The following is a 10778-nucleotide window of genomic DNA, read 5'->3' as shown; positions in this document are numbered from 1 at the left end:
CGCCTTGTCAAGAGTCAAGACACCGGAGAGAGGACGCTTCGTGACCTAATCTCATCGGCTGGAGACATACGGGAGCCGAGCCTGATCATTATCAACCATAAAAACCAGCGGCCCGACCATCAGAGACGAAAATGTCTTCGCTCGCCTTGCCTCTAAACTCGTCGTTGCACCACCCAACATGATTCACAATTTGAATGCTTGTAAACCGATGTGTATTACTGTTGGTTAGTGCCTGAGTTTCAAAGATATCGACATGAGTAATGGTGACTCACTGACTATACGAATTCGACATGCAGATCCGTCTCTTTTCACTGAACGCCCTCTAAAGAACTTTCGCGTCAGCAAAACTGTGAAAGTAAACCAAAGAGTACTCCTCATTATTTTCATACGTCTCGACATGATTATACGTGCGTTGATTAGGTACATGATGAAGGCGATTGGAGAAGCGCATTTAGAGACTACATTAGTAGGCATGGGCATATAAAGGCATTGTTTAACAGGCCTCTAGTTTCCAATTTTATTTTAGATCTGGTATTTATTAATTAATATAAAATAGTTTAAGTATTTATTTTCAGTTTAGAACTCACGTAAATATCTTTAGTGTACTCTCAGATTCGGCTTTATAAATTTCTAGAGCTAAAGATATTCGGCTCTAGAAGTTCTCTGAGCTGGATTTCTACCGAATAGACCCAAAAAATACACGGTAAATTGGTTAGAAACCAAATCCGGAACATGCCAAAAATATCTATCTAACAAATAGCAAGCCCAACTCTGAACAATGGAAAGGTAAATTGGTTAGAAACCAAATCCGGAACATGCCAAAAATATCTATCTAACAAATAGCAAGCCCAACTCTGAACAATGGAAACTAATCATCGTGATGTCCTAATGGCCTGGTGTAGCTTGATGCAGGCATCTGGAACACATGCACGTAACATACATGGCAATGTCTGGTTTTATAAATTTTTAGAGCTAAAGATACTCAGCTCTAAAAATTCTCTGAGCTGGATTTCTACCGAACAGACCCAAAAAATACATGGTAAATCGGTTAGAAACCAAATCCGGAACATGGCAAAAATATCTATCTAACAAATAGCAAGCCTAACTCTGAACAATGGAAACTAATCATCGTGATCTCCTGATGGCCTGGTGTAGCTTGATGCAGGTGTCTGGAACACATGCACGTAACATACATGGCAATGTTCCGCTAACACCTTGCAATGGGAACAGGAGCTGGGGGAACGTTTAAACTAGAACAGAACTCTATGAAGATAGTCGTGGAAAGATCCTTTATCAGGACCTTATCTTGGGTTTACTTTACTTCCTGTATCGGTTCCTAAATTAAATAGCTGATATATACAAAATTCAATATAGTGATATCAAATACATACTTCGAATAAAATAATTACTTGAAATAGGTAAAATATGATCTTATGGATAAAAATCCACGACAGACCAGTTAGACAGAAGAGCCTACAACGGAGCATAGCAAAACAAACAGAGCAACCCAATACCATAAGCAACTCAGGTAAGGACATGACCTTAGACTTCTTCTCATTAACTTTATCTGAATTGAGGTTAATCTTCATCTCAACAATATAAAAGCAGCAAGACCGAGTATGTAAGATACTCAACAAGTTTTATACTACTTTAAGGAATTGATAGATACATAAAAGATGACTCAAGGACAATGTTTTACGGTTTAGTTTTAAGCGTAAAACAGTTTTATATAGTTATTCAGTTATATTCTCTACTGTTACTTTGAAAACAGATCAACAGGGTAATAAAATATATCTAGGAGATTTTCGATTCTGGAAAATGCTACACCTTGCTTCACAATCTCTATCATTGTGTCTAGTGTACCTCTAGTATCACACAACTTCTAATAGACTAAGCCAGCAACCTCATTATACAGATACCTAGTACACACTCGCTCGTCAAGGATACACACGCACTTCCTGAGTCTAATCAAAGTGTGGCCATATCTTCGCATATCCATGTCCGTGGACATGACTATTAGGAAAAAGATTTGAACTTAAAGCCTCTGGATTCGAGAGAGGTTTGAATTTAAAAGAATTGAACTCAATTGGATTTCCACTGAATTGATGCTAAGAATTAGATTTGAATTTGAGAGACATTCAAATTCAAATCTCCACTCAAAGAACCATAAACACAATTAAACTAAAATGCATACGATCAATTTATCACAACGATTAATTTAGTGATCTTTGGAATACTTAGCTAAAATAATATATTTGAATACATATATACAAGTGTGTGTGTGTGTGTGTCCTTGATTTTATATTGTGCTAAATGATTAGATTTTTTTAAACAGAGTGAATTTTGCTATATTCTAAAATGTAAAAGTCAGGATGTTACACCCTTACTCAAGACATTGGCATATTGCGAGCTTGTTGGGACATGGAGAACACATACCTCATCGAGAGAGACGCATTCTCGAACCAAGTGAATGCCAATCTAGACATGTTTGATCTGTTGATGTTGGATGGGATTAGTCGAGAGATAGGCTGCACTAATGTTGTCAAAAAAAAAAACAATTGTGTCTCATTGAAAAAGGTGATGTAGTTCGGCGAGGAGTTGATGAAACCAACAAGACTCGGTGACGGCATTGGCGACAACACAATACTCAGCCAACACACTGGAATGAGATATCGTCTAATGTCACTTGGAGAACCACGAGATGAGGTTGTCTCCCAGGAAAGCATCGTAGCCTGAAGTGGACTTGCGAGTGCCCGGATAACCAGCCCAGTCGACGTCGGTGTAGACGGTCAGAGATATTGGTCAAGTGTGATGGAGTTGCAAGCTGTAGTCGATGGTGCCCTTGAGGTAGCGAAGAATGTGCTTCAGATAATTGGCATGTGGTTCATGTGGATCATGCATATGAAGGAAAGCTTGTTGCACAACGGAGGCAATGTTTGAACATGTAAACATCAGGTATTGAAAGGGCGTCAACGATGCTCCTATAATTGGTGGCATTGGCCACCGGAGCGCAGACTAAGGAAAGCTTGGCGTTGGTGTCGACGAGAGTACTGCAATGGTTGTGGTTCATCATATCGTCTCGTACAAGTATGTCCTTAGTGTACCGGTGTTGGGAAAGGAAGAAGCTAGAGGCGATGTGTCAAACCGAGACGTCGACAAAGAAGTGCAAATTACCGAGGTCCTTTAGTGAGAATTCATGGTTAAGCGAACTAATCACTTGATGAAGTAGTGCCAGCGAGGAGACAGTGAGAATGATGCCATCGGCATACAACAGGAGTTAGACAGTGTCTGTGCCATGCCGGTAGATGAATCAAGAGGAATCCGCCTTGGACACCAAAACCCCCAAGGACAAAAGACATGTCATAAAACAACTGAACCAAGCCTGTGGAGCGATATGTCATAAAACAACTGAACCAAGCCCATGCAGCTTGCTTGAGGCCGTACAGGGAGCAGTTGATGCAACAAATGCACGAGCTACATGCTGGGTCAACGAAGCCAGAGGGTTGTTCGAAGTAGACCGTCGTGGGTAGCATGTCATTGATGAAGGGCGGTGTTGAGGACGGTGCAGACGATGGCTAGTTTCACAACTAGATTGAACATCTTGTCGAAGTCAACGTCGGGTGGCTGAGAGAAGCCATGAAGAACCCAACAAGCCTTGTATCGATCCAAAGAGCCATCGGGCTTCAACTTGTGTCAAAAAATCCATTTGTATTTTACAACTTTTGTATATATAAATCAGGGAACAAGCTCCCACATGTTGTTAGCACGCAAAGCATCAAACTCGTGCTGCATGGCAAGTCACTAGTTCTCATCATTGAGTATGGCATGGAAAGTTCGTGGAATAGGCATGGGAAGGGCCACATGATGGTTAAGCTAGTCGATTGGAAGCTAGAAGCCATGTTTGCCACAGGTAGTCATGGAGTGATCATTGACAACAGGGTCAATGAGTTGAGCCAACGGTAGAGGAGGTGCAATGGCGCGATGGGCATATATGAAGGTTGCGCTAGTGTCGACGTGGGTGTGACAGGTTGGTGCAACCTGAGTGCTACAGGCTGGTGTGGCACGGGCGTGATGGAGCCCATCACCATGGCAAGCAGCTTAGGTGAGATGGCAACATACAATCAGGAGCGAACAAGGGCATCAAGGCGAATCCATTGCATGCCAGGAGCCGAAGGAGAGGCCTCACATATGTTATCATCAAGACATCGAGGGTGTACTTCTTGAGGGTGACCCAAACAGACCGTGCCATTGGGCATAGTTGCCTGCCTGGAGATCGAGTATGACGGGGATGAGAAGCTTGACGTTGGAGATATCGATGGCATGCGCCCATAGTGCGGTCTTGGTGTCAAGTTCCACCTTGGCTAGGGCGGCCTTGGTCTCAAGTTCTGCCTGAGCTACAACGGCCTTGGCAGCGGCAATGGAGATGCCTGTCATGGCGGGAGGGGAAGAGAAGGAGGAGATCAGGAATGTAACTTATCTGATACCATGAAGAAGACGATTGGAGAAACACACTAAGCAATTGTATTAGCAGCCAAGGACCTATAAAGAGTGTAGGGTGAATCGGTTGGAAACCTAATCAAGGACGTGCCAAATAAATTTGCCTAACAAATAGCAAGTCTATCACTCAACAAAGAAAATTAATCACCGTGATCTCCGGATGGTCTGGTGCGGCTTGGTGCGTGCGTCTCGGACACGTGCATGGTCATGTTCCGCTAACACATGATAGCTTGGGCAGTACACGCACCTCTTTTCTCTTCAGAATTCAAAGGTTGTGTAACCTGAAGCACTGGGTCGGTCTCACCTAGTTGGTATACGAAAAAGGGAGGGTCAGGGAACCAAGTGTGAGGAGATGCGGTGCACGTGCAGTTAGCTGCCCACACGAGACTCTTGATGCTACTGGCCAAGTACAGCCACACACCAGTGCAATATGGCAAGTACTAATACTCTACATGGTTAACAAAAGCTGTTCACCGAGTCAATCACTCCATGGGGGTGGTGCAGGGCTGCAGTCTGGTGGGAAAGAAGAGGCCAGTAGGATGGAGGCTAACGGAGAAGCAAAAACAAAACAAACTGGTTTTATGGAGAATGATTCTCTCTGTCTTTCTTCCCCAGCTTCCTTTTTTCAGCTCTTCACGGAGATGCTTCCTGCCTCTGCAGTATTGTGATGTCATCCTGTTTTGTGGCAATTTTGCAGAAGCTCTCTCTTTCTCAGCATGGCGTCAGATATTTCTATATTTATATGGACCAAACGGGCAAATATGTTGTGCCATGTTCCACCATTTGGAGGCTATTCTTATCCTCCTACTATCGCCAATAAGTTTTCAGTAACTAGGTTACTGTACTACAGTGTTATATTCATTGTTTCACTAGTTCAAACTTGCTTCCATCAATCCATCTTATTTCGTTCTCTAACAGAACAATGACACGGTAGCTTTCACTGTTTTCAGAACTTAAGATGCTGCAGAAACCAAGTTTAAGGTTTTGTTTTGGCCCTACCATACTTGATGTTTTCTATTAAAAGGAAAATATTGAACTATTTTTTATTCATAAAAATAACAACCCCTTTACTGGTTTGCAAAAAAGACTATTAGTATTCATTATTCTTCAAGTAGCTCCATGAAATGCATATCTACCACTTCCTGAATGCATCATGCTTCTTTTTCTTCAAGTTGGTAACTGGTAAGGCTGTGACCTAGGACCTAGCATGTTTCTTTTTCTTCTATCTTTCACCAACAGAGAAATTGGATGAAAGCTTTGTCGCGCCACTTATGTTATCTCCCTTTGTGCCAAAATCTGCTACCTCCAGCCACACTAGCACTGTAATACTTTACCTCAGTAAAAAACCTTTACAATGGAAGAGTTTTGAGAAGCACCTGGTTCAAATGAGAGCTCTGTGCAGCTCCTTGTTGAGTTCAATTCACTTACATTTGAATTTGTCTCTTGCTTCTTACTGTTAAAAAGAAAGCAAGAGAAGCGGCAAAGCATAGGAGATGTAAATGAGAATATCCAAGCCAAGAAAAAAATGTTTATTTTCATGCCATTAGTTGGGGCATATGATATCTTTTAGGCCAATTTTCTCTAGCCCCACAAATTGCCATTTACCTTGGAACCTTTTTTCTTATTTGGTAAAACTTAAGTCTTATTGTTCCGTCAGGATCTGAATGTGATGGCAATTAAAATTTCCTCGGATTGATCATGAGAGAGGAGGGTGAAGGAACCATGTTGGCTGCCGAAGCAAGCAAGAATCCTATCCTACCTCCCGGAGTGCTGTGTCATTGAGCCCTACTAACAGTAGCCTGCCAACAGTCTAGGAGGCCTGCACCAACCAAAGCCTGTGTGACCGGCACACTGATGATGAAGTGGCAGTCTGCATAAAGGGTACATGAACAAGAACGTAAGATATGAACGAACAAGGAAGCATATTTCATTTGCAATATCAGATATAGTGTTCCTGAAGAACAATGTTAATTTCAGAGATATTGTTGGGATAATATATGCAAATTAATGCATCTTCAGAAAGCAACAGCCTCCCTGAGGCAGGTCGAAACTTACAAAGTAACTGTGCTTATAGTTTCGGAGTGTCTGCCCAAACCATATCATTGAAAGACAAAGTAAAGCCCTTTTAAGAAACACTAGAAATGCCCAAGGCAACCACTGATTGATTGCCATAGCATTTCCCCGTTTCCCCGGCTCAGCGTCTCAGTAAATAAATCGATACAGGTTTCCTTGCTGCTGCAACTCCATGTTAGGATTTACTCGAACAAATAAAAGCCCGGCTGCGAAAAAGATCTGTAGGGAGGCGAGAGAGCAAGGAAAGCAGAGGAAGATGCCCTGCTGGTGAGCCATGCACACCGTGCTAATGGTACAGCAAGCAAACACATGACAGGGTACTGTGCACCCCTTCACTGCTCGCCTCGCCTGTTTGCGATGCGCGGGCGGGGTGGTCACCCCACCCTCCATGTGGTGCGAGCGGCTCGCGACGGCAGCTGCTCGGTGTTCCACGGAGAAACCCCATTAATATACACGTCTCGCGTGTGTACTCATGTGCACGGCTAGCCAGACATCTATACTGATATTTATACACCTCGACATTTCAGAAGACAAGCTCATGATCACTCATGCGATACTACTAGTACAGAGGTTTATCATGGATGACTTTATTGGTTGCAAAAGCTACGATTTCAGAAGCAGAAATTCTGGAGATAGTATTAGTTGGTGCGGCAAGATCTCCATGGAAAAGAGTAGCACACGAGCAACGCCGCACTGTGCAACTAGCAACACAGCCAACACTGTCCGAGAGGTGACCCTTCTGCGTGGGTCGTGTCAACCACCGTGCGCCGTGGGCCGTGGCGTCGCTAGTCACCAAAGAGCGGCCGCGTCCACGCCTCACGAGACCAGTACCAGTCAACTCCTCCTCGCCCCGTTACCTGCTGCTCAGCGCATGGAATAATCACGGTGGCAGGCACGCAGCTGCATCGCCGGCAGACCAACCGTCGCTTTAACCCGCATGCCATCTCTCACGGCCGGGGCGAACGATTCCATACGGCGCGGCGATTACCACGAAGTGTAACAGGGTAGTAGCAAGTGCGAACCATCAGATTATACTACATGGAACTCGCTACGTGCCTTCGTGTATGTACACTTCTACTGCACAGGGACAAACGCTACGAGGACCAGTAATTTTCTGTGGCAGCTGTAGGTAGATAGGCAGTGAGAAGATCGGTCCAAAGCGAGTAGGAATTTCTACTGGCCGGGATGGGACGGCAGCAGCGTGAAGGTTGGTTCAAGCTTGACGGCGTCTCCGCTGCTCACGAAAGTCTCGCGTGCAGTGACCCCGACACCAGCAAAAGTTAAAGCCAGATAACGCTGTGCTTCGCTGCAGCTTGCTCCGTATCTTTCTTGTCACTACTAAACATACTTTTCAGCGCCTCTTTTCTTTCGGCCTTGTTTCTTTGTAGTGACAAGCTCTTGAATTGTCTCGTAGGACAACTACTTTTCTATGTGCCAAGATAATTCAGCTGCCGTTTCAGCAATTAGCAGCTGCAAGAAAAGTAAGCAGGAGCTAGAACAGAACATCGATCACCCGGCTGGAACCCATCTGAAAAGTGCAGCCAGGGCTCGAACCATCGATCTCAGCCGTCCATCCTTGATCCGATGGAACCCTACCTGCCGCCACGTGAGGGGCCCCCGCGCTCGTCCCGTCCGTGATCCGTACCAGGCGGCTTTCCCTTCCAATAAAGCTACCGCCACGCAAATGAGCACACGAAGCAGCCCACGCAGGCGGCGGGAGCAAGGGGTGGCCCGTGTGTCATACACGGTTCCCTCCCAGCTGCCGTCTGCTGCTCCGTGGACCAACCGATTCGCCCGAGAGATCCGCCTTGGGCTCCGCGCTCCAGGTATGGTAACAGTACAAAGCAGATTAATAACTCGGAACAACCCCAGATTGACTGTGCGTTAATCCTCGCGCTAATCCCAGGATTAATAGCGCCAGCTTATCCGACCTTATTGACCGTTTGAATCTGTTTGGCAGAGTACTAGCTGTAATGATTTTTGAAGTAGCGTATTTCTAATTTTAAAAATTTATGTAGCTGAGAGTGATGCATCTTGTTTACATTTTAAACTGAAAATAAATATTTAAATCATTTTATATTAATTTATAAATATTAAAAATAAAATAAAATTAAGAGCTAGAATGCTACCAAACAAAATATTACTTATATGTCAGGCCACCCGATGCAAACCAAGCTTAGAGGGACGAGTGAGAGGGAGAAAGGGCGATGGTTGAGAGAGATGGTGCCACGTGGAGACGATAGGTGGGCCATGCATATAACTACCTGCCTCCAAACGTGGAGAGCAGCTCCTGCAAAGTCGAAAACCTCTGGCCAACTCTTCAGATAGATCTCGACATCTCGTCGAAGCCAACAACATCCTGTATAGTAGCAGCAGTACTAATACGCACGGAGTATTTAAATTCGTATAGTATATCTATACCCCTAATTTAAAACTGCACTTTGTTTCATTAGTTGCTGCGACGGACAATGTGTTGGGATGCATAATGTTTGTGCCGGGCAGCGTGGGGCCCACCGCGCAGCGAGAGAAGGATTGGAGAACAAAAATGGCCTGGGCTGCTGGGCACAGTACAAACTGTACAGGCCCTTTTGCTGCTCCCGGCAGCAGGAGAAGGAAGGATGCAGCGGGCAGATGCAGGTGGTGGTGGGCGGCAGCAGGCAGCAGCTAGCACTGCAGCAGAAGCAAAAGGAGAGAAAGGAACGGAGCAAACACAGCTGACACCAGAGTTCTGCAGCAGCAGCATGTGGATGTAACTATGATCGCCATTTTCTTGCTGGTGTTTTCACTACTTGCTAGTGGCTGCGATTGCCTTTGGTGGTTTGGCAAGTCCCCTACTATGGACAGTTGGAACGAGAACAGCTGGAGACTGCAACAGTTCAGCGAGAGTTTTTTTTTCTACCTCTTTTTTTGGGATATTTTCTTGCTTGATTAAGATCGATAATTCAAGAAGAACCAGCTCTGTTAGCCGCCCCAATCTACTCTGCTCCACAGCTTGAAACAAACAAAAAGATAGAACGTAATGGAGGACTACAGCAATATTGTAGCTGATTGAATCAACGCAAACAATTAAGAAAAAAAACTACCCAAGCAAGGATGTCTCCTTTTTTTTATCAGTTTAAAGCGAGCGAGACAAAGCACTCGGTTTTGCTTGCTTTCAAGAACCTGGCTTCGACGAGAGGAAGGGATCTGACACGGCGGAGAGCTCCACGTCTTCGAAGGCAGGGAGGTTCAGATCAATGAAGCCAACGCTTTTCATCGTGATCGGGGGATCAGCGCCTGATGCGGCGGCGGCGGCGGCGGCGGCGGCAGCAGAGCAGAGGTGGGACCGCTTGTGGCCGCCCAGAGCTTGCCCCGACGAGAACACGCGGAAGCAGTAGGGGCACTCGTGCGGCTGCACCTTCGGGCCCTCCTCACCGCCGTCGCATTCCGGCAATGGCTGCACCGGGGGAGGAAGAGTGCTGAGCGGAGGCGCGCAGCAGCCGCCCCTGCCGCCGCGCACGTTGCTGGCACGGTGCCCACCGAGGGCCTGGTACGATCGAAACACCTTCTTGCACGCGAGGCACTCGTACCGCGTCCGGTTCTGCGCTGCCACGGCGACCGGGCGGGCGTCGTTCTCGTCGTCGGAGTCAACGCGGTAGGACGGCGGCACGGGCCAGGAGTCGCGGGAGAGCATCATCAGGGACAGGGCGACATCTTCCTCCGGGGTGGCCGCATCGGACACCGAGCTCACCGGCTCGGGGTCCCCCGATCCGGCGTGCGAGCGCTTGGCGCCGGGCGAGGGGTAGTCCGTCGTCTCGCTCTCGCGATCCGAGAAGTCGGACTCGGCCAGGCGGACGCGGCGTTTGGGTTTCTCCCGGAGCACGTACCCCTGGATGGGATTCTTGGCGTCGGGGTCGTCGTCGCCACCGGCCGCGATGGAGGTGGACGCGGACGACGCCGAGGAGATCTGCGACCTCGAGGCGGCCATGGAGTGGGAGCGCATGTGGCCGGCGAGGGCGCGGGGGCTGGCGAAGCGGCGGCTGCAGAGCTTGCATGTGTTATTGGCCATGGCGAGAGCCTGGAAAACTTGATGAGTGAAGATAGCTCAGGGGAGCTAAAAATACGAGCTTTAGGAGGAAACGGGGCCGAGAGAGAGAGAGAGACGGCTGCCTCTGCCTCCGACTCTGCCTCCGTGGGTTAGAATATAGCGCAACTGCCAAGCTTCCCCA

General features: G+C 46.7%; 1 protein-coding gene across 1 annotated transcript; it reads right to left on the bottom strand.

Annotated features, from left to right (window-relative positions):
- Nucleotides 1-9587: 9587 nt before the first annotated feature.
- Nucleotides 9588-10778, bottom strand: LOC133924712 (zinc finger protein ZAT1-like). The gene has a single exon (XM_062370374.1). The coding sequence runs from the start codon at nucleotides 10616-10618 to the stop codon at nucleotides 9725-9727; it is 894 nt and encodes a 297-aa protein (XP_062226358.1). The 5' UTR covers nucleotides 10619-10778; the 3' UTR covers nucleotides 9588-9724.

This window comes from Phragmites australis, chromosome 7 (assembly GCF_958298935.1).
Source record: "Phragmites australis chromosome 7, lpPhrAust1.1, whole genome shotgun sequence".
Classification (NCBI taxonomy): Eukaryota; Viridiplantae; Streptophyta; class Magnoliopsida; order Poales; family Poaceae; genus Phragmites; species Phragmites australis.
Note: the sequence above shows the minus strand (reverse complement) of the source record. Positions and strands in the feature narration are given on the sequence as shown.

What these genes read in the sequence shown, in the direction of transcription:
- LOC133924712 (XM_062370374.1), bottom strand. Translation starts at nt 10,618, where the DNA reads ATGGCCAATAACACATGCAAGCTCTGCAGCCGCCGCTTCGCCAGCCCC.